This window comes from Xylona heveae, assembly GCF_001619985.1.
Source record: "Xylona heveae TC161 unplaced genomic scaffold L228scaffold_2, whole genome shotgun sequence".
Taxonomy (NCBI): Eukaryota; Fungi; Ascomycota; class Xylonomycetes; order Xylonales; family Xylonaceae; genus Xylona; species Xylona heveae.
This window is the reverse complement of record NW_017264194.1, coordinates 578,406-605,898: the sequence shown is the minus strand read 5'-3', so window position 1 is coordinate 605,898 and position 27,493 is coordinate 578,406. Positions and strand designations below refer to the sequence as shown.

At 48.7% G+C, this 27,493-nt stretch overlaps 7 protein-coding genes across 7 annotated transcripts; 5 read left to right on the top strand and 2 right to left on the bottom strand.

Moving 5' to 3' along the window:
* Nucleotides 1–115: 115 nt before the first annotated feature.
* On the top strand, nt 116–1,031 carry L228DRAFT_280282 (hypothetical protein; the record flags this gene model as incomplete). The annotated part of the gene is made up of 2 exons (XM_018335771.1): nt 116–863; nt 931–1,031. 2 exons carry the CDS (start codon nt 116–118, stop codon nt 990–992), a joined length of 810 nt encoding a protein of 269 aa, XP_018190560.1. The 3' UTR covers nt 993–1,031.
* Nucleotides 1,032–2,732: 1,701 nt separating this feature from the next.
* L228DRAFT_255068 (putative mitochondrial carrier protein) lies at nt 2,733–6,009 on the top strand. The gene is made up of 5 exons (XM_018333868.1): nt 2,733–3,019; nt 3,118–3,400; nt 3,488–4,690; nt 4,750–4,912; nt 4,979–6,009. The coding sequence occupies exons 2-5, from the start codon at nt 3,224–3,226 to the stop codon at nt 5,548–5,550; spliced, it is 2,115 nt and encodes a 704-aa protein (XP_018190559.1). The 5' UTR covers nt 2,733–3,019; nt 3,118–3,223; the 3' UTR covers nt 5,551–6,009.
* A 437-nt stretch (nt 6,010–6,446) lies between these two features.
* L228DRAFT_243781 (hypothetical protein) lies at nt 6,447–8,642 on the top strand. Its single transcript, XM_018331763.1, has 3 exons — nt 6,447–6,898; nt 7,191–7,689; nt 7,893–8,642. Exons 1-3 carry the CDS (start codon nt 6,855–6,857, stop codon nt 8,397–8,399), a joined length of 1,050 nt encoding a protein of 349 aa, XP_018190558.1. The 5' UTR covers nt 6,447–6,854; the 3' UTR covers nt 8,400–8,642.
* A 336-nt stretch (nt 8,643–8,978) lies between these two features.
* L228DRAFT_265494 (hypothetical protein) lies at nt 8,979–10,077 on the bottom strand (the record flags this gene model as incomplete). Its single annotated transcript, XM_018334707.1, has 2 exons — nt 8,979–9,062; nt 9,145–10,077. 2 exons carry the CDS (start codon nt 10,075–10,077, stop codon nt 8,979–8,981), a joined length of 1,017 nt encoding a protein of 338 aa, XP_018190557.1.
* A 569-nt stretch (nt 10,078–10,646) lies between these two features.
* Nucleotides 10,647–11,871, bottom strand: L228DRAFT_265493 (hypothetical protein; the record flags this gene model as incomplete). The annotated part of the gene is made up of 3 exons (XM_018334706.1): nt 10,647–11,172; nt 11,282–11,728; nt 11,804–11,871. 3 exons carry the CDS (start codon nt 11,869–11,871, stop codon nt 10,647–10,649), a joined length of 1,041 nt encoding a protein of 346 aa, XP_018190556.1.
* Nucleotides 11,872–14,437: 2,566 nt separating this feature from the next.
* Nucleotides 14,438–16,447, top strand: L228DRAFT_258484 (hypothetical protein). The gene is made up of 3 exons (XM_018334088.1): nt 14,438–14,660; nt 14,719–15,786; nt 15,862–16,447. Exons 1-3 carry the CDS (start codon nt 14,523–14,525, stop codon nt 16,147–16,149), a joined length of 1,494 nt encoding a protein of 497 aa, XP_018190555.1. The 5' UTR covers nt 14,438–14,522; the 3' UTR covers nt 16,150–16,447.
* Nucleotides 16,448–21,359: 4,912 nt separating this feature from the next.
* Nucleotides 21,360–27,456, top strand: L228DRAFT_226947 (glycosyltransferase family 41 protein). Its single transcript, XM_018330435.1, has 3 exons — nt 21,360–22,850; nt 22,902–23,597; nt 23,654–27,456. Exons 1-3 carry the CDS (start codon nt 21,790–21,792, stop codon nt 26,967–26,969), a joined length of 5,073 nt encoding a protein of 1,690 aa, XP_018190554.1. The 5' UTR covers nt 21,360–21,789; the 3' UTR covers nt 26,970–27,456.
* Nucleotides 27,457–27,493: the final 37 nt, after the last annotated feature.

Genomic DNA, 27,493 nt, shown 5'->3' with positions numbered 1-27,493 from the left:
AGCTCACTCCCGTTCGATAACACCTGCCGCAACTTTCAATGTGGCGAGCAGCGACTAGGATGCTCTCACCACCATTCCAACCCATCGTATATTTGGCATCTTACAAAGAGTAGCTATGAATGAAAGTCGACTTTGTGCTCAGCCCGATGGCGCTCCACCAGCATACAATTTACATGTATCAGCTGGCGCAGCGTCCTCACGCACCCGGCCAACCGCCGACTCCAAACATGAAGAATACGCTACCGAGTCCGTAGAACAAGAAGAAGGAGAAGAACAAGGACAAGAAGAAGCACCTCCCTCAGATGAAACTCCAACGCGGCCATCATCGGATAAACCTCTTTCTCTGACCATGGATGCTGACCTTATATATCCTACTGAGCCTCCCTCTCTCGCTCTGTATCATATCCCCCGACTCCTCACCTGGCATGGTGACCGTGTTTATCTACATAGGTCTGTGCCAGGTAAACAACGCGAAAACGGTACAAGGAGAAAAGTGCGAGACCAAGATCTTTATGAGATCCGTGGCGAGGTTTTCACTTCATCCGTATACGAGATTGTGGGTAAACGAAGAGGGTGCTACGGCACGGGCAATGCCACCATGAAAAGGCGACGCAGCCTTTTTGGCGATATCTGGGAGATTAGCTTCAAAAATCGTCTTGTACTCCGTTATGATAAGAATCAATGGAAAGATTCGAATCAGAAGCTGGTAGCGGTCGAAGAAAAGGGATCCAATGCGCCGATTCTAAAGATCCAGCAAGGCGTCGATGAGCCTTTGCGAGATCTTATTGTTGCTGGATGGTGCACTCAGATTTGGCGCCAAAACACGAAGACGGATCTTGCAACAACTCTGACTCGAGGTCGAGGTGGGTATCTTCATTTTCATTGGATTGCTTTGTCCAAAAGGGCTAATCTGTACTCAACGTTATCCAGAGTTCATCAAAACTGCATATGGCGGCTCACCTAGTCTTGCCGCACGCTTTGCCGGGGCATGAGCAAGCATCTACTAAAAATGCACTGCCAAAAGTCGAAAGGCCGTTATCAAGCCGCAATAAGCAAATTTTCATATCAGCGATTCTATGTGCACCCGAAATTTTGTGCGAGGGCATCTTTTTGCCCTCCTTTTGGGGCAGCCACAGACTACCTCTTGTTCGACCCGTTGATTTTATTTCAATTCTGCCCAGTGTTCCTGAGAGTACTTTGAGAGCGAAGTTCGGCGAAAGGTTCAGCGTACTATTTTCAGCGAGGAGATATTGGCATTCGCTCCAATACGCAGTAACCCCAACCTTATCTGCAACGAACAGTGGTGGTGTGGCAATAAGCAATCCCATGTCGAGCGCTTTGATCAAAACATTCGACGATGACAGCAGTTTGGCAAAGTATCATGGTCCGACTTTGACTTGGAGATTTTACGGCTTGCTCAAGCATTAAGCAAGCCTTAAGATCAGAGGCAATATCCCTGACACCGCCATAATTAACTATAATGGTGGCCTTGAGCGGTCGGAGGTATAAGACACCGTGCAGCCATGACTTCGCAATACCATGAATGATGTGCTGAAAGATTTTGAAAGTATTGAGGTAGGCTAAAATTTCCAAACTCCCAAAGATAAACTCTGATTTCTCTAAAAGCAACTCAACAGGTCAGCACACATCTGCTAAAGATCAAATATGGTTTTTTGACGACGTACAAACAATATTTCCCAAGCAAGAACATCAATATCGACCTCCACCGCAGTTCCATGACAGAACAGCCAGTGGAGGCACTCATGAATCAGACTCTGGCAGACTATGTTTGTTGAGCAGAGTTCGCGACTTGAGGCTAAAGGGTATTCTTTCGAGATTAGCTGAACTTCTCGTTTGAATCTATGTCCTATTTGGAGATTAGGGAGTCAATGTGAGAGCGAGTCATATCACCTCTGTAACTAATTATTATATTTTCCTCGACATCAAGAAAGTCATCTTTGGGAAACCATCCAATCTCAGTATTTTAGTGAATCATTTGCGTGTTTGACCGGCAAAGGAGGGTGCCATCGCTCTCGGTGTCTTCGACCCATGGTCACTGAATCATTGCAGTCACAGCGGATACCACCGAAAAGACGTCCCCTTAACCATTTGATTGGATGCTTGATCTTCTTTAAGCAGCAGCATATTAACCGGAAACGAAATCCCCCTTTCCCTTTATTTCGGCGGATGAGTGGACAATGGCACACAATACCATTCTCCTGCATAATGCAGTTTGACGCTCATCGGATGAGCCGCTTAGGAATCGTTCGTGCAGGATATGTACCTGCATAATTATAGTACTACCATACGGAGCAGGAACATTTGTTCCTGGCAGGGCAGCTGTGATAAAGTGGTCTGATTTTGACGACACCGGGGCAGCAGAAATCAAAAGAGTTCGGCTGATCTACCCGTAGCTGAGTGTGGAGTAGTTTACCGCCCATGCCGACTCTTAGTAGCCATACTGGACTTGCCTGTAGGAAATTGAACCGAAAAAGCGGAGGCGGAGAGAGTTCAAGCTTTCTACCGAGGTCTTAATTAATTACTCCGTATGCGCTGCTGTCGCGGGGAAACAGTCCATCTCATAAGTCCGAAGCCATTATAGACTCAGTGTTATTGCAGAACACATAAGAGAACACCTCTAATAATCATGTATACCTCGATAGATTCTTATAATACCAGTATCGCCATGAAATTTGTAAAATCTAATATGTATGCTTTTGACGTTTTAAAAGGGATTGACAGCGGAAGAGTTACTTGTACCAGTATGGCGCTTCCCCATTCGGGCCATCGGAGCAAAAGACACCGCCCAAGGAGAAAGAGTCAAAGGCCAAGTTTGTCCCTCGCCAACTTAGAAACGGGCAACTTCACGCGGGAGTCACATTTGAAACTTTTGACAGCAACAACACCAGTACACGCTGCCTCCTTTACAGGAGCCAATTCAGTGAGCTCACTGGCGGAAGTAGCTCTTCTTTGATCGGCCTGACTTCACACATCAATTGTCTTGCGATCGCGAAGTATTGTATGTCCTACAGGTTGTTCTCGCTGTGAGCTCTTAACGGAGCTTGTTGACTTAGCGAACTGTGACGCAACGTTAAGCTAACCTTTGGCTACTTTCAGATTCTATTATCTCGCTCGTTTTCTTTATTCTTAGACCGATTGGGCTGTTCACAGCTGCTCATATTGACTGTCGCGAGCTGAACGTGCTCAGAAGCCGTGATTCATCATGACGACAAAGGAGACAGTGAGGGAGTCACTGCTCGGCAGCAGAGCTACGCCGCAGCTCTCGAGGCAGGCCCGGGCTACGTTTGAGAGGCATGCGAAAAAGGATAAGGAGACTGGAGAGCTCTACATGACCGAGGATGATTTTGTCGATGCGATTGCTCCTCGTGGAGAAGATTACGTGAGTGATTTGATTCAACGTTTCCCAGTCCCTCCTCTTGAACCAAATAGCCAGCAGCAGAAGCTAACACAATTCGCAACGTAATAGCACAAGATCAAACGCGAGCAATATGGAATCCTCTTTCGTGTCGCCGACCGTCGAAACTTGGGGAAAGTTAGCATGCAAGATTGGGGCACCTTTGAGAATCTGTTGACCAAAGCAGATGCCGAATATGAGATTGCTTTTCGATTATTCGACCTTGACGGAACTGGTTCTGTCAAGTACGAAGATTTCATGAGACTCTATAATCTCAACAAAGGAGCTGGAAATATTCCATTTGATTGGAACTGCGAATGGGCTTCGCTCTACATTGGAGGCAGAAAAAGGCGCCATGACATGACGTACCCGCAATTTTCACAGATGCTTAGAGGTCTGCAGGGAGAACGGATCCGACAAGCCTTTCATTTTTTTGATAAGGATGGCGACGGGTACATTGACCCCCAGGATTTCCAGCGTATTATCCTAGAGACGGCGAAGCACAAACTCTCTGATCACATCCTCGATAATCTGCAGACTCTTTGTAATATCTCCGCTGGTACCAAAATCTCTTACGCCAACGTGCGCGCTTTTCAAAATGTCATTCGAGAGATGGATCTGATTGATTTGATCCTGCGCAATGCCACAACGAAGAGCGGAGACGGCAAAATTACCCGAACAGACTTTTTGAACGAAGCCGCGAGGATCACGCGTTTTTCTCTTTTTACGCCCATGGAGGCGGACATTCTTTTCCACTTTGCGGGAATGGATGAGCCATCGGGACGTCTGGCCCTTGCCGACTTTGCCAAGGTCGTTGATGCTTCTTGGCAGAATGCTTATATCATGGGAGAAGAGGCAGGTGAAGCTGCTGCCACGGCAGCTGCAAAGGCTCTGTCAACGACCAAGGCAATCTTGCATCGCATGGCCGAGTCTGCTCATCATTTCGCTCTTGGAAGCGTCGCTGGAGCTTTCGGTGCCTTTGTGGTCTATCCGATCGATCTGGTCAAGACTCGGTTGCAAAACCAACGGAGCGCACGTGTAGGAGAGCTCTTGTATAAGAATTCGATAGATTGTGCGTCAAAGGTCGTGCGGAACGAAGGAATAAGAGGACTTTACTCCGGTGTCATCCCACAACTGATTGGTGTGGCTCCAGAAAAGGCCATCAAACTCACAGTGAACGATCTCATCCGGGAGAAATTCACAGATAAGAAAACTGGAAGAATCTGGTGGGGGTGGGAGGTGCTTGCAGGTGGCTGCGCTGGTGGCAGTCAAGTGGTAAGGAGCGACAACTTCGTCCGATTGACATTCCAATTGCTGATGAGTGGACCTGCTAGATCTTCACCAATCCCCTTGAAATCGTTAAGATTCGGCTTCAGGTCCAGGGCGAAGCTTTGAAGAGCTCTGAGAACGCACCTCGCCGGTCAGCAATGTGGATCGTCAAGAACCTGGGTATCTTGGGCTTGTATCGAGGAGCAAGCGCATGCTTAGCACGCGACGGTAAGGCCCCCTTATTCCTGTCAATTGACTGCAGATTGGTAGACGGAAGCTGAACCCTTCACACAGTACCCTTCTCCGCGATCTACTTCCCAACCTACAACCACCTCAAAAGAGATTATTTTGGGGAGTCCCCCAATAAACGACTAGGAATCCTACAGCTACTCACGGCAGGCGCGATTGCGGGTATGCCCGCAGCCTACTTGACCACACCTTTCGACGTGATCAAGACCCGTTTGCAGGTTGAGGCGCGTAAAGGCGAGACGAAATACCGGAACTTGCGCCACTGTGCAGCGACCGTCTTCAAGGAGGAGGGAATCAAGGCTTTCTTCAAGGGTGGACCCGCTCGTGTGCTGCGATCTTCTCCGCAGTTTGGTTTCACGCTGGCGGCTTACGAGGTGCTGCAGCATTTGGTACCCATGCCCGGCACGGCAGCTGCCCGACCTGACGCACGTGGCTATGCCGAGCCTAGTGTGGGGTTGCAGGAGGCCAGAGCGCCATTACCTTTTCTGCGGAGTCGGAATGCCCTCAAAATCATTCTGGACATTGACCAAGATTTTGGAAAGATTAAGGCACCGGCTGGAAAATCCTGGCTTGGATTACCAAAGTTGACCTCGAAAGGAATGGTCGAAGCGGCATAGATTTACGCAAAGTTATGACACAAGGTTATCGGCAATGGGCGTTATCTGGTTCATTTGTTTTTTTTTTTTTTTTCTCTCTCTGCGTCATCTGCACAAAAGCTGTAACCCAAACTTCGTGGGAAGTATCAGCTCCCTTGACTTGTACCTTATCAAACGGACGCACGGCGAGAGAAGAGATAGGGTCAACTGATCATCGCTGCTGTCAGTTCTCGAAGCGACATTATTCTTTTTTTTTTTTCCCCCGACCAGGTCATGGCGCCTTCGACCTGGTCTATGCACTGTTGACAGGGCTTCATTTCCATGGTGCTCATCCATGCAATCTACGGTAAATAGGCACGCCCCGCTCCTACGCATGGTGGTACAGTGCACTTTTCAGATATGACCACATAGTAGCGAACATAGTAAAAATAAGATAGGGTTGACAATTGCCCTTTAGCATTGCCAGGCGTGGTGGGGGTGAAGTCATGATGGCAAGTGATGGTGATAAGGAATTCTTGAAATAGCAGTGTCATTTGGTCTGTTCGTGGCTTCTTCTGTTGTCTTAGATATGATTCTTCAAGATCTCTGTCATTTGATAGTGTCAAGGTGACACGGGGCGGGGGCATCTACACAGCTAGCTAGCTACTTGGTTGCGTTACCGTTGGGAGGAGCGATGGTAGGTGTAGGTACATCATCAAGGCCCACATGACAATGGGTGTCCTGGGGGTTCCCACTCCGATCGGCTGCCGTAGCTAAACCCCCCCGATAAGCAACAAACGCTGGCTTAAAACTCCCCAGGGCTTATCAGTCAGCCATCTAAAACGGTTCTCCGCCCCTCGCGGAACCCTGGGACACTTTGCCAATCATCTACCGGAGTAATTCTGTACCGGCCCGGGTACCCAGCACTCCAACACTGTCATGCATGTCAGCCAGCCCAGCTAACTAAGGTATGACCTGTCAGTCAGTCAGTCTCTCTCTCTTCTCGCCATTCCTCATGCTGAAATATATCCATCCTCTCTAATCAATACACGGAGACAATTGATTGATGATTGAACCTCGCCAATGGTTTCGATGATGTGATTTTGTTACATATTGTGTTATCTCTCCACATCCCTACGAGTACATCCATAATTTTACTTTCTGTCGTCATTGTTCTAACACAATAACGTTACCCTTTCGTCTCCGTCTTTCCAATTTCCGGAGAGTTATACTGTGGGGAATATCTTCGTTCCATCAGGACCTCCCAGCGCCGCGGGACAATTCCCCTCGCGATTCCTGCGGTGTCGAGATATTCATTACTTGTGCCTGGAAACGTTATTTTGGACATGATGAGAATCACATTAGAGCATTTTGTGCGAACAATCTCTGAGTGAGTTTTCCCCCCCGCCCCTTTACTTTACTTTATTATCTGCATATATGTATTTTGTCTCCAGCACTTCAAGCAGTTCCAGCACTTCCACGTTTTTCGCAAATGCTGCTGCTGCCATTGCTTGATATCTTGTTGTCGTTATATTGCTTATGACTATCGATATCTTGATATCTACTACTTTGTTCCTCTCTACGATCCATCACGTACAGAGCACACTTTACTTATCCATGTCGACTCTCTTTCATACTCTCATTCCTATCAACCCAACTCCTGACAAAACAAAATGAATCAGACTCCTCGGGTGGCTCTATTTCCTCTGCTGGTCCGGTTCCTTCTACCCACAACCGCTGCTCAACCACCGCCGGCGCAGCACCGCGGGCGTGTCTCTCGACTTTAGCACCATCAACGTCCTCGGCTTCGTCTGCTACACCATCAGCACCGCCTCGTTCCTCTTCAGCCCTGCCATTCGCGCCCAATATGCCGCGCGCAACCCGTCGGCGCCGGAGCCTGCCGTCCGCCTCAACGACTTTGCGTACTGCCTGCACGCGGTGCTGCTCAGCTCACTGACGTACTCCATGTTCTTTCCGCGCCTGTGGGGCTTCGATCGGACCGTGAAGCAGCGCTCTTCGACGCCCATACGGGGCGTGTGGTGGGGCAGTTTGGTGGGCGTTGCGGGATCATCGATCCTGGTGCTGGTCGCGAGGGCACGCGCGGGTGGAGGAATCTTGGATAATGATGGCCCTACGTCTTTTTTGAATAGCCATCCTGAGCGATGGGATTGGATTGATGTCGTATGTCTTGTTCCCCCCTCCTTCTTTTTTCGTCATTCTTGTTCCACTTTTTTTTTCTCTCATTTCTTGGTCCTACTTGTATCGTTTCTTCATGTCTTTTCTTTTTACTACTTTTTCTGCCTTTTTTTTCATGTCTATTCAATTGGTATCGACTATTTATCTGCGTAACATGAACTCCGCACTAACGTGACCCCATCGCACAGGCCTACGCATGCGGCTACGTCAAGCTCGTCATCACCATTATCAAATACACCCCGCAGGCATACATCAACTTCCAGCGCAAATCCACCGTGGCATTCAGCATCCTGCAGATCCAACTCGACCTGCTCGGCGGCCTCTTCTCCAACGTTCAGCTGATTCTCGATTCGTCCCTGCAGGGCGACTGGACAGGTGTTACGGGCAACCCGGTCAAATTCGGATTGGGGAACGTGACTATCCTTTTTGATATTGTCTTTATGGTTCAGCATTATTGGCTGTACCGAGGCAATGATGCTACATCACCATCACCACTGGCTGGCGTTGACGTTGATGTCGATCCCATACTGGGTCGGAAGAGCATGGACGATTTCGAAGAAGAAAACGGTGAGAGACGACCGTTATTGTCACATGCCAACTCTCGTAATTCTGCTCCTGCGCATTCCGGATCTGGTCATGGTCCTGCAGTCCGCGACGAGGCTCGTCGGAGGGCGACGGTAGAAGAAGTCGTTTGATTGTGGTTTTTTGGGTCTCCAGTAGCGATGTAGAGCTTCCCTTGGTATGACAGAGAGAAGAAGATACCCCCGGCATATAGTTGGATATTTTATGCGCGGCATACTCATTTCGATATGGCTTTTTCAACACACACTTCATCAACATGGCATACATGTTCATCATAAGCATACTTGATTGAATTTGGAAATGTTAGATCCATGATGAAATTTTATTATCACCGAGCTCAGAATGGAATCAGAGATAAAAAAAAAAAGAATAATTTATATTGGAGTGACATCTAGAAATAACTTTCGCGCGCAGAAATCTTTACACATTAAGACACGCAACACTTTGTGGAATGAAAAATCAAACAAGACTCACCAAGATGAAGAAGAATATCAAGTCATGCCAAAAAAGTACAAGCTTACCATAAATCAAAGAAATCAATACTATACCAGCAACCTAGTGCGCTTGAACGCAAAACACCTTGCAAATGTGGAAATCACAGCGGCTAAGAGGAGAAGGGAAATGGAAAAGGGTCGTAAAAATGTGTCTGAAACAAGTCATATCAAGGCGAAGACGAAGTTTTGTAGGCACGTCTATTCGGATTGCTTGTTTGCCTTTCGCGCAGTCATTTTGCGCGTGCGGTCTGGTTTTTGGTGGATTCGTCTAAAATGGTCCCGCTAATGGAGAGAAGAGCAGTTAGCACAGCATTAGGCATGTACAAATTCAGAGATAGGTTGAACAGACTATCTCAGTACTTACCATGTTGTCCTCTCGACTGAATACCTTTTCGCAGGTTGGCCAGGCACAAGGCACATTGGGATTATGGCTCTTTTCGTGCCGTTCGAGGTCCTTTTTGCTAGAGAATGCGCGGATGTGTGCCTCCGGACAGCCAGGTATTCGGCAGCACAGATGTTTAATGTGGCGCTTGAAGTGCTTCCGCAAGTCGCAAGCGCGGGTATACAATACATGCGACTTGCATTCAGGGTGCTTGCAGCGCCAAGCGCCTGGATAAATCTCAAGGCCATAATCTTCTAGCTCATTCTTTGGGCTCGATGTTGCGGGTGCTGTAGTAGTACTGAACGTGCTAGTACCACTAATGAGAATGGACTTAGATGTGGGGCTCGACACCGGCGTCTGCGAGACAGAAGGTGAAGTGAGATATGGCGTAGAGGGAGTGGGTAAACCAGAGATGGCGGGTGTAGCTGGAGTAGCAGCGGATGTATATGACGGCCTTTTAGGCGCTGGGGTTTCTTCTTGTTGGACTCTTGCTTCCTCTGTGGATACAGAAAGCGAATCAATCCCCGGGAAGCACTGGTCCGCCTTTTGTGATTCGCTTTGTTGTTGATTTTGATGCTGCTGATCATCTCCTCCTTGAAACGGCATTGGCAGGAGCTCCAGATCTTTAGGAAAAAGACAAGGGAAGATGTCTTCTTCATTCAGTTGAGCCATCTCGGCTTCCGGGGAGAAGAGATTATAGGTGTCTGTCGAGGAAGGAGGCGTCAACGCAAGCTCCTGGGATGCGTGCGGAGAGTAATTTCCAAATGATATCGAGAGGTCTAAGTTCTCTAGACACAGTTGTGAAGTGGATGATAGAGGGTCATCATTAATATGCCCACAGTTTTCTTCTTGGAAGGGGAAGGGCAAGGCCCCATGCTCGAGTTGGGAGAGAATTTCTTCATAATTGGGATCCATTGTGTGAATGATGTTAAGCCGTGGCTTATGATGATGTTTTTGTGTGCGCGTGTAAGGTCGAGGTTGTAAGGACTTATGGAGTGTTTTCAATGAGCCGAGAGCGCAGACTATATTATTCACCTTTTGAATAATCTTCTGCTAATGGGAAGCCCAAAGTGTGCGAAGATAAAAAGCTTTGTTTATCACGGTCTCCGGTGGCGACGGCCTATGGCGGGCCTGTGAATGACCTGTTCGAAGGTCACAATGGATTCAGTGTGATCTTTTTCGCATTCCGCTATGTTGAAAAGACACAATCTCCTGTATATATGTGTGCAGGAGATTCCAGATCTTTTATAGTATTTCTTCTCGACCAGTGGCAAAGCTGTGCCAATTCTCGGGTGCACAGATATAAAATTTCTGTGGAAAAGCGCAAACTTACCACAGCATCAGCTGCAGAATTGTAGAAGATGATGTGGCCTCAACCGCTCCTTATTTTCTCCGTGCTGCAAGGCTCAAGGCACCACCTCGTATCTTGGTCTGGAACAATAGGGGGTGAACCATGCAGACGAGGGAATTAAAAGCTTTCAGATTTAGATAGTATTTGTTGTAGTCGTTGTTACCGTCCTTTGGAAGAAGGCGTGTGTCTCTATAGGCGGGTCTGAGAGACGAGGGTAACACTGGTAGTACGGAGGCTCTGCTGCGCGTAGAAAACGTTGTGGAAAGGCGTTCGATAGCCAACGGCCCATGATCTTTGCGACTTCTTGTTCCCAGAGGCTGCGCGACCGTGTCTTTGCTAACGTTGCATGTGCTGAACTCTTTCTGGGGTCTTGCATATCTTGTAGGCTGCAATCAGAGTCAGGAAGGCTGGGTCTAATCAAATGAACTGAAACGTCGCAATGTTCGACGTTAGACCCAGAAAAAGGCACTACCGTGCCTAGTTCAAGACTCGCCCATTCAACCATCTCAAGAGAGAACAGATCACCCTGTTGATTCCCCAAACAAGTTGGGCTTTGAGCTCCTTGATGCTGCCGGGATTTGGTGCGGCAACACAAGGAGCACTCTTGGTAGCTCTTGTAATTGGCAAAGGTGTGCCGCAGTCTCCTCTCATGATGCAGGCTGCATACAGTTAGCCACAGCGTAATAAAACTCACTGACTACCAGCACTTGACTGGCATTGTGCTGGAGTCAAAGGGTATATCATATTTTGAGACAGGGTCGAGCATACTTTAGCCACGTAACAGGCTCGTCGGATTCGAGCTTGTGCAAATACTTGTTGTGGAATGGTGCATCTATTAGCTGAGCAAACCGAGCTTGAAGGGCAATGGTCCTGGCGTCTAACAGACATTCCACGTCATTAGACAGGCTAGAGGGATTTTCGGCAGTGGAGGGGCGCATGAGCGCAATCGACCGAGACCTGTAAATATCCCGGGTTGGCAATTGCGGTTGCTGATGGGTCCATATATGGTAAGTCGGTCGGGAAAGTCCCGACAATACATAGACCTCTATGGTTGATCCTTCCTTGTCGGCAACTAGACATGGCGATTGCGAAAATGGGCCGGCCATGTCATGTTTGCTGATGGGGACGGTCGAGGGAACCATGTCCCTTGGACGGTTATCAATTGGGTTATCCATAAGGCGACAATTGATAGCCGGGTCCACCCAAAGACCGTTGCTAAAGCTTAAAGTCTTAGCGACGGCGGGAACGAAAGTGTAGCTCAACCGAGCCACCACATTGCGAGAGACTTACCTGGGCACGTCGCTGCTAGCTGGTAGCTCAGCAGCGAGCGGATCGGGTGGGCGAGAAAGATTCCACATGGGTCGGGATCAGATCAAGACCGAGGATAGGTCTCGGGCACTCGATAATTTTGACAAGTTAACAAATACCAATATGGTTCGAGAGCAGACAACAAAAGAATGCAACGGTCAAAGTGCAAAAGGAAAAAAAGAACTGAAGAATTGAAAATGGTCAAAGAATTTACTGAGTGCCTGAGGTGACAGGCAGAGACCGGCTTATAAGGCGAGACCCGAAAGTTCAGGCGTCCAACACTGGCTGAGTCATGCGCCTTTCCCCAGCTCAGCCTCGAGCTAGAGTACGGGGTACACACCTATTCCGCAGCGCATCATTAAGCACAGCCCCCCACAGTCTCACGCCTGTGGCTTGCTTGCAACTGGTGGGACCTATCAAACCATTGTTCAGAGATGACATCACTCTGGATGCACCTCTCCAGAGAAATAGATATATAACCTACCTTAGATAATCTCATTTTCAAACTGAGATGCATTGCGGTGTCAGTATAAGAGCAATTCTTGACTGCAATTATCTTGCATTCTTGGGCAGAAACTGGGGCCTCAAAGCCCTTTCTTTGTCTTGTCGGTCCCGTAATACTGAGAAGATTGTAAGAGTAGTTGACAATGAGATTCTGAGAAAGTATTCACTCTCTGCTATTCAATGTCCTTCTTGGCAAGCAATCCAGGACGCGATATATATTTCTATTGTACTTCCTTGAGACAATTGAATTGAGCAACCATGGCGAATGTCAATAGAACGCGATTTCCTTACTAACCGATTTATGTGAATAGTTGGATAATCCACATCTTGATAAATAGATACTTCTGCATCTCGTTGGCACAATAGCTTGGAGCGAATAAATGCAAACAGAATAATAACATATTCATCAACAACTTCATAATTGCTGAAATAGAATAATTTTCAGATTCGTTCTGGAAACTCATTGTCTAAGGTATCGGGTGTGCAAGAATGGACTCGTGCAAGTATATATTGATTTTCCTCAGCTCCTTTCCTCTCCTACTTTGCAAAGACGATCATCCTTTCAAATTTTGAACATCGTTTTATAGGCTGGTCCTGAAGTTAATACCGTGCTTCGGTGTCCAGCCAGAACCTAAAGACAGCATCAGACTCACGGTCTGGTACCGTTGACTTTTTACAACTAAGTTGCAATATCCCGTCCCAACAAGGACGCTGTTGATCGGTGGCGGCGCGGTTGCGGCAGCACTTCAAGATTTGTCCTCATATCTTGAAGTTATTAAAACAGGCACTGAAGAGCCGCTGCTGGTCAGCGTTCTAACGTCCAGGAGCCGTTCATAAGTTTCCGGTTCTCTCACTTTCGCCACAACAAGAACTTTTCTCAGAGAATCCACTGCTGGTCAGTGGTAGAAAGACTGGCCCAGTTTCAAGCAGCAAATGGAGTTGATAATATAGTAAGTAAATCAGCTGCATGTTTGTTTAAAGGATCACTGTTGCTCAAATGATGAAGGTATCACGGAAAGGCTGGTCCTTTGATCAAAATAGAAAGGAAATGATTGACAACAAGGGGTTCGAGACTGTAAGTGTTAATGCCAACTTAAGATGGCAATTTTCGCACGCTCATGTAAACAAAGAAGGGAGAGAAAGACATTTATTGCTTTCTCAGGGTGCCAGGCTGTCGCTGCGCGACCAGACAGGCCCCGATGACCGAAGTCAATCTCCTGAAAAGAGACAAAGCATATGAAGAGGATAATCCGACGGTCTGGGGCCTAGATACGATCCTACCCCGGGATCGAGACCCGGACGCATGGAGATTGACGGATGGTCCAGATTCGTCGGATACTGAGTCACTCGCCTCAGAACAAGAGAGTCGACGGGAATGATCTTGCCCTTTTGTCCAAGCTGCAGAACAGACAAGGACTCGGAGAGCAGGTCTCGTAGTCCTCGTAACCGGCAAGATAAAAGTGCTTTGCTGTCACTGCCACCGACGAAACGCCAACGAATTGATGCTCCTGAGATATAACAAGTTTCGATTCTTTCAGCACCACCCACGGCTACTTCGAAAGATAGTAATGGAAGTTCCAAACTATGGTAACACGTCACATGAATGTCAAAATGGAAAGAAGACACCAAGTACAGATTTGTCTTCGACAAGCAACGCTCATCACTAAGCTTAGAAGAGCGCTTGGCTGTTCAAGGCAAAATATAAGTTTTCTGGGTTCTGACAATGAGGAGGCTACAATCGCGATCGGGTGATGGTGATAGCCGCAGACACGGTTCAGGGAGATCGGCGTTTGGAGTCCTTCGGACGTCAGAGAGAAATGGGTGATCTGCCGGTTTGTAGGTGCGATTCGAAATTATTGGAACCGCTTCCTGCGCGAGCGGTTCAGAACTGGGCAAAGGATCAAGGTGTTTGCTGTGCTCTAGAGTTTGCGGAGGAGGGAGAACCTCCTCCACATCGATACTCAGGAAACATTTGCGAAAGCGTTAAGAAGAGGACGGCCCTGGCGGTCAAGTAAAGAAGTTGGGAGAGGGCCGGCGGCAACTGCCGCTTTTGTTTCGCGTATGAGATAGCAATTGGTCGTAATATTTACTACTTCGTGTGTCTGGAATAAACTCATTTCCCCCCAAGCTCCAGCTCTTGCGTCTCATGCACTGGACCAATTGGGCATGCTGAATTATTTCCTTAGCGATTTAGAAAATGGCAAGTTCAAGTGCTTTCCCAACATCAACAGAGGCCACGGCCGCGCAACAACCTCCCGCAATGGATATTGACATGGATCTCGATTTGGGCCCGGATTATGATCCTACAGCAATGGAGGCTGAAAGTATGGCTACGGTATGGTTACTTCGATCAAGATAGATCCGTGCATTTGCTAAGTAAAACTCGGGCGTAGGATCATCAGCTTGCCGGGGAAACTTCTGCTGTCGAAGCCTCAGTCACACAAGCAGAGGATGCGCCACAACTAACACCACACAAAATTTACATTCGCGGCTTGGATGAGCTTTCGACAGAGGATTTGAATGCCTTTTCATCGGAGCATTTTCCTTCGAATGCACCAACTCGCATCGAATGGATCGATGATACATCTGCTAATTTCGTTTTTCCGACGCCGGCCATTGCTCTTAAGGCATTGGTTTGCTTTTCATTAATTCCGAATGAGGAACCATCTTCTCTACCGACCAGTCAGCTTCGACCTGCAAAATCTTTGGCATCCCACCCGGAGTCGACTCTTCAAGTCAGGTTGGCTACCGTCACCGACGTTAAAAAGCCCCGAGCCTATGAAGCAAGTCGGTTTTACTTGATGCACCCTGAGCATGACCCGCGGGAGTATCGAGGACAGAAAAGCAACGAGGGTCATAGAGGGGATGAGGGTGCGCGGCGAAAATATGATGGGAGAGAGCACCGACGCCGGCTCCGGCAGGACGAAGAGCACGGCTTTGACGTTGGATTGTATGACGATGAACCACGGGCAAGAAGGCGCAGGTCATTATCCAGTGATTCTTCTCCTGATGTAGAAAGAAGATCTCGTGCCGCTGGAAAAGAGCTCTTCCCAACAAAACAGACTGGGAACAAGACAGGGTTGCTCCGAAATAGGAGCGCTTCGCCTGGGTGGAATGGCGCAGACGATGGCACTTCACATAGAAGCAGACACCGTCAACGATCTCCGCCACTCTCTCGCGTGCGGGATCAGGATCGTTCAGTTTCAAATAGAGGGAAAGAATTGTTCTCCGGTCAGGGCGGCGTAGGGACAGACATATCTGGTGAAATCCGCGGTCGCGGGAAGGCTACTGCTACCAACGGTGGAGCCTTGGCCTCTGATGCATCGGTTTTGCCGGATGGCCGCGAACTCTTTCCAAACAGAGCTGGTACGAGCAGACATCGTCGTTCGGGTGCATTCGACGCTGCAGACGAGACTGGGGATTTGTTCAAAGGCCGTCTATCGAGCTCTATGCCTAGATCGGTGAGTCTGCCATAATTGACTCAATAATTATGAATAAACTTGGATTTGCAGCTAATCAAGAGCGTCATGGAATAGAATCCGAATAATCAACACTCAGCGTCCCTTAGCTTCGAAGATAGGGTTTCCATGCCCGCATCTGCTGTTGACTCCAGGCCGTTGGAGGGCTTCAGTTTCCGCGGAGCGGCCAAGCAACAACAGGATCCCGGAATGTCTATTCGAGGTGCGGCTGTAGTCCCAGCACCGTCTCACGCGACTGAGCTGTTTCCCAGAAAACTTGGCGGCAATTCAAACAGGGAACTCTTTGCGGACAAGTTGGAGGGAAGAGGAGGACGACGGCAAAGGGCCGAAGACATGTTTGCTTGAACGAATAGCGCTATTTTGGTTGTGGATTCTTTGTACTTTAGTTCATGTATATATTATTCCCCGGGTTGAAGATGGACTTCGGCGTTTCAGGGAGCAAAATATCTGGAGTGTGTGGTTGCTCTTATACATCAGATACCTGGGCGATTGAGTTGGATTTAGCATTCCCTTTTGAGTTTTTTTTGGGGCAACACTCGAATGGATAACCATCTATATTCTCGCTAGTAAACTGTAGTGACTGGTCTCTTCCCGTTTACCACCAGGTTGTCAGCTAAACTGTTTTTCTACGCGGCGACACCTTTCTCTTTTTTTGACATTCAATCAATGCGTTTGATCTATTCGTTCACAATTAGACGGCTACTCAACCTCTCATGGTGTTTTACCACGCAAAAATACTGAATACTGTAGATCCCGTGATACTTGGCCGGATTCCAATCGTTGAAATTAACAATATAGTAATATAGTCAAGCAATGTTGATACGCCTTATTTTCTGACTTACTACCACTGGGAATCAAGCCCATTGGTAGCGTGGTTCTTGTTATTCTCCATTCCGCCTTCTTAGGAGGCAGGTTGTAGGTCTGGCAGAACGTCCCGCCGGCAGGACCGGGGGGTTGGACACGGCCATAGGCGAGAAGCTAAGCCAAAAGAGGCATCTGACCGACAGGCCGATAGACATGAACGACATGCCCAACCCACATCCCCCACCATAACCAGAGAAGGACAAATGAGAGAGGCTGTCTAGCCGCAAATAATAGTACCCGGGTGATTTAAAGCGGAGAGACAGAGAGAGGTGCTGCAGTGGACATCAAGTTTCGAAACCGTCAGATCCCAGCACTTGGACGACTCATGATTCTCCGACCCCACTCCTCTTGGTCTAATTTTACTCGAGAGCTACTTTCATATTTTTCGTTGTGGTATTTGAAAGAGGCCGCTCGTGCTGCGTTTGGACCTAAAAGTCATCTCCAATAGGATCACTCTTGACTTTGTATACTCTCCGTTACGGTCACTCATAGGCTGCCCCAGGACAACGCCAGATTATCCTCGCTACCCGGTTTTAAGCGTGGTGGACGACAATAATCACGAGCTTTTGAATTGCGGACTTCTGAGCTCGTGAATAGCCAACTTTCAATGTGTTTTCAGGCTCCTCAGCCTTGCAATTTGAATTCTTAAGCTTCAAAGGCGATCCTTATTTCAGGTATGATGAAATCCCCTTACCATCGCTTCGCAGCCAAGCGAACCTTCTGGATCTTGCAATACCTCCATCGCGTTCTTGTGCTCGTTGTTTGCCATTGTCCCAGCTGGGATGAATTTATGTCTCGGAGGAATGGCGATTTGCTTGAAACATTTGCATTTAATATTTCCTCTTTTTGGTTCTGTTCTTTTGGCGGCCTCTCTCGCCCAGTCAGGTTAGAAAATGAATTGGTCACCTGACCTTGCGGCCATTGGAGGAAATGCATGATGAAGATAGGATTCGTGCATTACTCATTCATTCAATCATTCTTCAATTTACTGCCAAGCAGGAGGGTCTTTCAAATTGTTATCCCTGGGGAAATGCGTTAAATGGGTCTCTTGGCTTTGAGAACCTTTCGCTCTTGAGGGCACTAAATGGGATCATCCGCTTCTCAATGATTACTGACATAACTCCAGAATAGAAAAGATTGCTTTGGTTCCAAGTGAGAACTGCAAATTCTCCTCTCAAAGCGCCGGAAAGCGTGAGGAGTCGAGATTGGGAAGCCGCGCGTCGAGGCCCTCACGGAATCCAATCCCGAATTTTAAGGCCTGCAGGAATTTTGACTGATTGAGATTCCTTTCTCCGGTCTAGCAGTTGTTTCTGCTGATTCTATCAAGTGAATCACTGGATCGATAAACCTAGAAGACCTTCATGCAAAGAAGGCTGAGGCCTGTCTTTGCATCCAAACCAACAAACTGGCAGAAGAATCCTATGATCCCGACGACGCCCTACTCCGAAATACTCCTCCGCCTCAAGCAAAGATTGTTAGGCTTAATACCCCAGCATCAACGCCTCCTCCGCAGCTTCCGCAGGATTCAGTTCAATCTCCAGAGCGGGTCAGTACCAGCTCTCATAAGAGACGTCGAAAATACTCTAATTATCCAAAGCGTGCGGCGAATCAGGGTGACGCCACTTTAGTTAGTCTCATGGGACCTAATTACCCAGAAGTGGCGCAGCAAGTGCGGTGTTCCCCGAGTTCAAGCTCGAGTTCAGAGTCCGAATCTAGTGACTCTGAGCCTTTGCATAGCGATGGTGAAGAGAAGGCGCGCGGGACAGGCCCTGGCGGCCTTGACCATGATTTGATTAGTACGGCGCAGGCGGCTCAAGACGCGCTGCGCTCTTTCAATGCCGCACAATCTTCTGCTCCTGGCGTCTCCTACGAGAGCACGGACTCTGGATATCGCGAAGCCGAGAATCGGCAAATAAATAATTTACAAAATCCAGAACTGGCGCCGCACGACGCCCCAAGTTCTAGCGAGCAAACGCAGAATAGCCCTGCAAAGTCGAAAAACAGTGAGCCTGGTGATGGCTCACCAGATCAGACGCAACACAATGCTTTTCCTGATAGAAAACGCAGTCCCTCGCAAGGACCAGGAGATGAGCTTCGTGGAGGCGATGGCAGCGTAAAGTCGCCTGACTTACGTCTTCATCCAATCTCAACCTCGCAGGAGACTTCGGGGCCAAGATTTCGGATGCCACAGGACAATGGACCTCAACAAAGCCTGCCTTCATTAAGTCAATTAACGCAGCTAGCAGAAGCTGCAGAAAAGAAGTCATTTGATGGCAGATCCAATGCTGTCACCCATAGTGGTCCCTCTTTCCACTCTAATGGGACCGGTCCGGCGCATCAGCCGACAGGTGCTACAACAAATTTCAGTGGCCAAGACCCGCGCATGCTAAATCAATTCATCGCTCCATCAAATCCACAGCCTTATCGAGAACACTCAGCCCTTCGTCGTCTTTCTAGCGAATCTGGGCCGACACAGACGTCTTCTCATGGTGGATACCATGAGACGTCCTCGCGAACCAATGGATACGGCCAAGCTCGAGAGCTCCCAAGCATATCATCACCTTCTCAATCCACCTCTCCAGACTCTAATACCCCCTCGACATACTCTTATTATACTCCACGAAGGCATTTTCAAGTGCCTGACCATGGTGTTGTCTATCATACGGACGCCCATTCCCTATCTACAGCTATACCGGGTGCAGAACAGCAGCATGGTATTGACCGTTATTCAACGAGCTCAAATCATAGTTCAAGTAATCATCCGTTGGCCTTTCACGCAGATCATAGTAGCCATCTTCGTTACAGCCATTCTCCTGCAACAGCGTCTCTTTCTACTAGTGGATTTCGATGCGAGTATCCAGGATGTACCGCACCGCCTTTTCAAACGCAGTACCTGCTCAAGTATGTCCTGTCCGCGCTCCCGCAATCTGAAGATGCAACTCAAACTAACTATCTGATCAGCTCCCACGCTACCGTGCACTCGCAACTACGGCCACATTTCTGTTCGGTGCCCGGCTGTCCCCGCGGCGTGGGCGGTCGAGGGTTCAAGCGAAAGAACGAAATGATCCGGCATGGACTCGTTCACGAATCCCCTGGATATCGGTGTCCGTTTTGTCCAGACCGTGAGCATAAATATCCCCGACCCGACAACCTCCAAAGGTATGCTAGCTACGTACACTGTTTCCGAAGCAACTGCTGATAGTCGTTTGAAGGCACGTGCGAGTACATCACATGGAAATAGACAGGGATGATCCCCAGTTGCGAGAAGTATTGGCACAGCGGCCACAGGGGGGGAGTCGAGGTCGCCGCCGTCGCCTCGGAGGATAAACTCTTATTCTCTTTTCTTTACTTATTGTGGGGCTTCTATCCCCTGTCAATTTGCATTTTCACTCTTCAAAAACGTTTGATTAATCTCTTGTCTTTTTCTCATACCTTGGGCATGGTTCGATTTACTGCTCTGCAAGCGACAGTTATGGCGTCATGGTCAGAGCGTGACGATACCAATTTGATTTTTCTTTTTCTTTTTCGGGCGCACTATTTACATCAACATTTTTACATGACTAAACAGCCAATGGTGGAACGTCTTTTCAAGTTATGGCTATACTCTTCATAGCGATGCAGGTTTGAGAGCAAATGTATGGGGGCATTAGATCCGATGATTTTGAACAATCGTGTGTACAAAATACCGATAAGCTGGTCAAAAATTGGTATATTTTCTTATCAGATTAAGTAAACATCTTGAACGATAGGCTACACTTCTGTCCTTGGGATATTACCTTTCTTTAAGATCGCCGGTAGCCGCTTTTCGTAAGATGTGTTGTTCGGTATGCTACAGTATTGTTTGCGGGTGCCACATACAGGTCAAGGAACGGCGCTACGGTCTAGATAAAGGCGAGGCTGATGAGCAGATAACACTTGCAGTCCCCACTGTGGAGATTTGGCCAGCGACCGTTGCAGGACCCTGATGGGCCGTTTGTCAGTACAGTAAGGTACCTACTCCGTACCTGCTTTCTCATCGCAGTCAATGAAAATCATCATCTTATTAGTTACAACACTCTCCATTTCCATCCAAGCTCCTTTGTAATAAGATTAGATAGGGTTATTGAAGAAGAATTCTATGCCCTGGGCTTGTTCAGCACAAGTCCGCTAGCAAAGCCAAAACCAAAGCTAAAGCGTTGCGCGCATTGCTAGGTAAGGTAAGTATCCCACCAGCAGTAGTTTAGTGCCCGGAAACTTCTTATAGAAACATTTTGTGTTGGGTGCCTGGGGCCTTACGTAGCACCGCTCGGGTGCAGCCGCTGAGGCGCCCCTGTGGTGACCCAAGTCAGCCACGCCCCCCAAATGGCACAATAATCTCCCCCGAGGAAGCTTTCAGGTCGGAAGGCCATGGAAAAAGTGATTCATCAAACCCGAGTTTGGCAAGCGTGGTCTGTCGCGATACTTCTGGCTAGTTCCCACCCAGTGTAGCTGGCCAGACTCGATCAAGTAGAGAGACTCTCGTACGCATCTGTGACTTTGGCCAGATCGAGGTACGGGGAACCCCTCCTTCGCCAGAAAAGTACTTCGGATTCCCGGGGCCAGTCCGCAGCCTGTCTGTACCTGCTCGGTACTGCCATCGCCCCTGCCGGTGAACTTGCTCAGGGCACTGTGTCGATTCGCGCGCCGCAAAATAAGCCTACCTAACCTACAGTACTGCACATCTTTCCAGAACGATCTTGATCCTAAGCCCTGAAGAAGCCACCATCATCTCTTTCTCTATATCGTCAAAACAGCGGCCGCAGGGCGCTCCGAGGCTCCATCAGTCTCGAGATTTACCTATTCGGTGGTCCCAACCGTGTCTTCCGCTCAGCCCTGTCAAGAAGCCGCATATCCCGGGCTATTGAGAGTAAGGAGGGGAGCGGCCTTGTCATCCTCAGTCCTTCAGGCCGGACCTGAGGATGATAGCGGAGATGTCATGTGTTGGAACCGTCGCCAGAGATCGCAAAGGAATAGGTACCGAAAGCGCCAACCTCAATGATAATCGCCCAGTGATACGCCTGCCCGCCTTCGTTGCTCTGGTACGCGGCGGATACTTCAAGAATCCGTCAAACCTCGTTGAGCTCGAATAGATACTTCACCAATATGCTACCGTCAACAGCCCTCGAATTACGTCCTACGGGGTTCCCATTCTCTCAAATGCAGTCGCATCCTAGCAACTACTACCTGGGCTCTCAAGCCACCTCTCCAGATACCGGCATGCTCATGCAGCCGGACACCACGTCTCAATGGATCCGAGCGTCATTACAAGCCCAGCAGCAACAGCATGTGCAACCGTCTCTTCAGGCCGACTTCTCAAGCAATCTGCGACCCGTCGGCATTTTTAATGGCGGGTCAGAGAACCAATTCGGCGCCGAGCATATGCTTCGAAGGAAGACACCAAATGGAACGCTGTCAGCAGCGTATGATGGCACTCCTATTGATTGGGCATCCCAAGCTCACCCCCAAAAGCACCTTCTTGCCTCTGTCACGAATGACGGCAAAGGAGGTGCCATTCAAGATTCGGGGTTGAGAGCACCGTATGGCTCCATAGCGCAACCTCGCACCTCTCATATTCAGGACCGAAATTTTGGCATATCTCATGATGCTTTTTCAAAACAATTCAAATTTTATCCGTCGCAATATTCCACCAATATAGATTCGATGCTTAATCAGGCCCCTGGGCAGTCATTGCAATTATACAAGCCTCCTTCGGCGCACCAAACAGCAACTGGGTTTCAAATGCCTTACCAACCGGGTCTAGGTCCAACCGCATCCAATATAACCGGGCCCTATGGCCCATATTGGCCCGATGGCACGTTTGTTCCTTATCGGCCGGCGGCATTTCGAGACCCCAGATATCCTCCTCGCGTTCCAGATATCAACCTTCTTTCGAGTCCCCCGGTGTATCCCGGACAGCGTCACAGCCTTCAGGATGGTCTCGACTATGGCGCTTTATCTTATCCCGAACACTGCAGTAAATATAGAGCTACAGATCCGACTTCGTCTCAATTGAAGAAAGGCGAGAACCTCCAATTTGACTGTTGGGGAGATGTTAGTGCACTCAGAAAAGATGGATCGAATAGATTATCCACGGCACACTTGCCACTGCATAAAGGTCATCCAGGCGACGCCTCGATACTTATGGCCCAAAGTGCCCTCCTAACGTGAGTCACCATTCTGCTGACTAGTGTAATGATCTCTAATGAGCAATGCAGAGAAAATTTGCCAATTCGCGCTGGCATCCAGTCAGCAAAGATAGAATCGGAAGAGGAACTATTGGCATGGGCTCATGTTGTTTATAGAAAACTTCTGGCGTTCCAGAAGGCGACAAGAAATGATATATCCAGCCATCCTTCGCATCGTCCTTCAAAGCCAATATACCTGAACCCTCCTCGTCGCCCGGGCCGATCCTCGGTTGCGTCTGCGAACACTTTCATCAACTCTAGCAAAGACTGCAATCACCAGATCCAGTCGAAAGGTGGATTCCATAATGAGCCGACCACCATACATCAAAATGTTTCCAGTGCGCTGCCGCATTCAGGCGTGGATCCATCATCCCAGCCAAGTTCGTCGAGACACCAAATCAACGAGAAGCTCCCTTTTGTTGGCAATTGGGGGAGCAAGGCCGAACCTCCCACTTGGGCATCATTCACAAGCCATACAGGGCTTCGAGGCCCTCATCACGGGAATCAATTTGGACTGCCGGCGGGGAATAATAATGCAGGCGTAGTAGGGCTATATTCCGCTTCTGCTGAAGCTACAACGGCCCTGGAATTGCTTACCACCCTTTGCCGGGATGGCGGTTGGAAATGGATAGATGGAATGCTCCTTGGTGGCTGCCTGGCTTATGGACTTGGTGATTACACAAAGGCGCTAAGTTGGTATCTGATGATTATCGAAATCGAGCCCAGGTATATCGCGCATTCTCTTGTCATCGAATATTCTAGGTCGCTAACATATTTCCCAGTCATGTTGAGGCTATCTCGAACCTGGCAGCAACCCTCCTGGCATTAAATCGACGAGAAGAGGCAGAACAGTATTGGCTTCGGGCAATCAAGTTACGTCCAAGTTACTTGGAAGCTGTAGAGCATCTTGTCGCTCTTCTCTGCGGAAACGGCCGAGCAAAAGAAGCCATCTCTCTAATAGAATTCATTGAACAGTCCCTGGAAGTTCCGAAAAATGACATGGTCCCAGATTTCGATCGTATAGACGACCATTTTAGTCGAAGGAGTCCTTCATCGAGTAGCTCTATATTTGACAATCTCGATAGGGCAATATTTGATTATGAGGATGATGACTTGCAAGCTAGGAGAATTCTGGAGGACGATCGGCCATTCAAATCCACGACTTTGTCAAGCAACCTTGCTCTTCCGGGTTCTGATAACGGAAGGATTATCGCTCTGATACATGCCAAAGGAAACATGCTTTACGCTCTTGGGAATAATATTGCAGCTGCAAAAGCATTTGAAGATGCAGTCATGATAGCTGTCGGCCACAGAATCAAGGGTATTCAAGAACTCATAACTCGAATACTGCGGGCAGTCTCTACCAGCTCCGCATTTCCATCGAGAGAAGAGGTCAATGTGACCCCCAACGGTATTGTACTTCTCTCGCCGGAGCAAGCACTCCAAACGGCAAGGTTACTCTTCCCAGGCCCTGGCGAATTGCCCGGCTTGAAAGAGGCTCCCAACCAGATTGCTAAGAATGCTGCCATTCTGACCACTAGCAACTCTCTTTTGTCTCTGGCAAAGATATTTCAAGATGGAATGTCGTCAAACAGCACATCACCGAGACCTTCTTTTGGCGTCCGAGATATCCTTGCCTTGTATTACTTTTCGCTTTCGCTCCAACCCAGTCCTTCCACTGCCAACAACGTCGGCATTCTCTTCGCTAGTGTGCAACACTCAGTACCAACAACTCGGCCAGTCAACATGAATAACTCACAGCTGCCACCCATTCCCGGTGTTGTGCCTGGTAGCGGAATAGCCTTGGCTCTTTCATACTACAATTACGGTCTCAACCTTGATCCGAAACACGCACATTTATATACAAACCTGGGAAGCCTTCTCAAAGACATTGGGCAGCTTGCTGCTGCCATAAAGATGTACGAACAAGCGGTTGCTTGCGATGGGACTTTTGATATCGCATTGGCGAACTTGGCCAACGCTGTGAAGGATCAAGGGAGGATTGGCGACGCCATTGGCTATTACAGACGCGCTGTGGCCTCGAATCCTGACTTTGCTGAAGCTGTTTGTGGCCTTGCTAATGCACTCAACTCCGTCTGTGGGTGGACGGGGCGAGGCGGCATTCTTTTCCGAGATGGAAAGCGGGATCGGTGGCACGTTGATGAGACCGGAATGTTGATTGACTCCGTGCCCTTGAATGCTCCTAATATTGGCTGGATCAAGCGCGTTGTCGATATTGTGGAGAAGCAGCTCGTTGACGGAGAAAGCTGGGGAAGGGGAACACTATCCGCCACACCAGAGACCTTGCTCAAGCAGCTGTCGGCGACTTTTGATCGTCAAGACGCTCTTCACAATGAGCAGGCATCTCGCCTTGGGCGAGCCTTGAGTCGCTGGGCCGGACAGCCGTGGGAAGGCGCAAGGTTGGTGAGGTTGATTGAACGAGCAATGAAGAGGATTGCCTGGCAATGGTATCAGGACCGATATATTCTACAAAGAGCGCGGGATTTCTCGAATTACGCAAGGCCACAACTTCCACCATCCTTGGCAGTTCCCAGTGCTCCTACCGTACTTCCTTTTCATACATTTACATGCCCTCTAACAGCAAAGCAAATCCGGATGATTTCTCAGCGCAATGCCCTGCGAATATCAACATCGACACTACGTGCTCCCTGGCTTCCTCGAACAGTCTATCCGCCGCCTGCGCCACCGGCGCCCTGTTTGAATGTTGGCTACGTGTCTTCCGATTTTAACAATCACCCGCTAGCACACCTGATGCAATCCGCATTTGGGTTTCATGATGTTGCAAAAGTCAAAGCGTTCTGCTATGCAACAACAGCGAGCGATCATTCCGTACACCGTCAGCAGATTGAACGAGAGGCGCCGGTTTTCCACGATGCGAGTAGTTGGTCTGCTGAGCGTCTTGTCAGTCAGATTGTCTATGACGGGATCCATATTCTAGTTAATCTCAACGGTTATACCAGAGGAGCAAGGAACGAAATCTTCGCCGCGAGACCAGCGCCGATCCAAATGGCCTTTATGGGCTTTGCTGGTTCTTTGGGTGCCGAGTGGTGCGATTACTTGTTGGCCGACGAGACTGCAGTTCCACGGGAAGCGTTACGACCGTGGCGTCGCAATGTTGACTTGGACGACTCCATCGTGGATGAGAGTTTTGGCGCAAGTAATGATGACTGGATCTACTCGGAAAATCTAATCATGGCACGAGACACATTCTTTTGTTGCGATCACAGGCAGAGCGCACCCGACGCTCGAGGCAGACAACTAGATTGGGACGAGGAACAGGCAAGGAGATGGCAAATGCGAAAGAAGCTGTTTCCGTTTCTGCCAGACGATTCAATTATTCTTGGGAACTTTAATCAATTGTACAAGGCATGTTACGCTTCAGCAATCTTTTTTTTTACTATTTGGAAAACTTTTGTGTTCATTACTTACGGACATTGTCAGATTGACCCATCAACCTTTCGCACATGGCTGCGAATTCTGGCAAGAGTGCCCAGGGCTATTCTTTGGCTTCTCCGATTTCCGGACTTGGGAGAAACGAACCTCAAACAGACAGCGCTACTGTGGGCAGGAGCTGAGGTGGCTTCGCGGATCATCTTTACAGATGTTGCACCCAAGCATGAGCACATATCGCGGGCCAGAGTGTGCGATCTCTTTCTCGATACCCCGGAGTGTAATGCTCACACCACCGCCGCTGATACTCTGTGGTCAGGCACGCCTCTCCTGACTTTGCCAAGGTACAAGTACAAGATGTGCTCACGCATGGCGGCGTCAATCCTAAAAGGCGCACTACCAAAGAGCCCAGAAGGCAAGGAAGCTGCGCGGGATCTGATCGCCAGAAGCGAAGAAGACTTTGAGGAGCGAGCGGTTGCATTGGCCAGTGGGCTAAGATATGCGACCCAGTTGGGCCATCATGGCAAGGGCACGGGTCGATTGGTGGAGCTGCGCAAGATGCTGTATGAGAGCCGGTGGACAAGCGCCCTGTTCGATACTCGGCGTTGGGTGCGTGACTTGGAGGAGGCATACCAAGAGGCATGGCGTAAGTGGGTCGCCGGGGAAGGCGGAGATATTTGGTTATGATGGGGTGACGGGGTTGATGGGCTTTTTTTTGGTGGGTTTCTTACTGGTTGCATCATCTGTTCTGTCGTTTTGTGCCTTGTTGCTTTTGGGCCTATCGGTGTGTTATCGGTGTGATATATCTCATAGGGAAGCCTAGAGGACAGGGTCAAGGATTTCGAGATGGGAAAAGATCGAAGATCCTCTTTTTTTGATTTTACAAGGGGGACGGATTATGGCGTGTCGGCAGATCACGATTGGGCTCGAGCTTGGGATAGATTTGGGAATTACTACTCCCTTTTGGTGTTATTTCCCTTTTTCCCATTTTTTCCTTTTGGGAGGTGTGCGCCGGAGACACATTTTGCAGTAATTACATACCCAGGATTGGAAATCCGTTTGTCTTTTTTTGTTGTTCCTTTATCTTACATCTCCTTTGATCTTGTTCTCTTCTTTCATGTCTAATCTTCTATTGCAGTCCTAGTTGTTTTTTTTTTTTTTTTTGCCCCATGGTATTCTTTTTTAGTTCTAAATGTTTTTGGTCTTCTTTC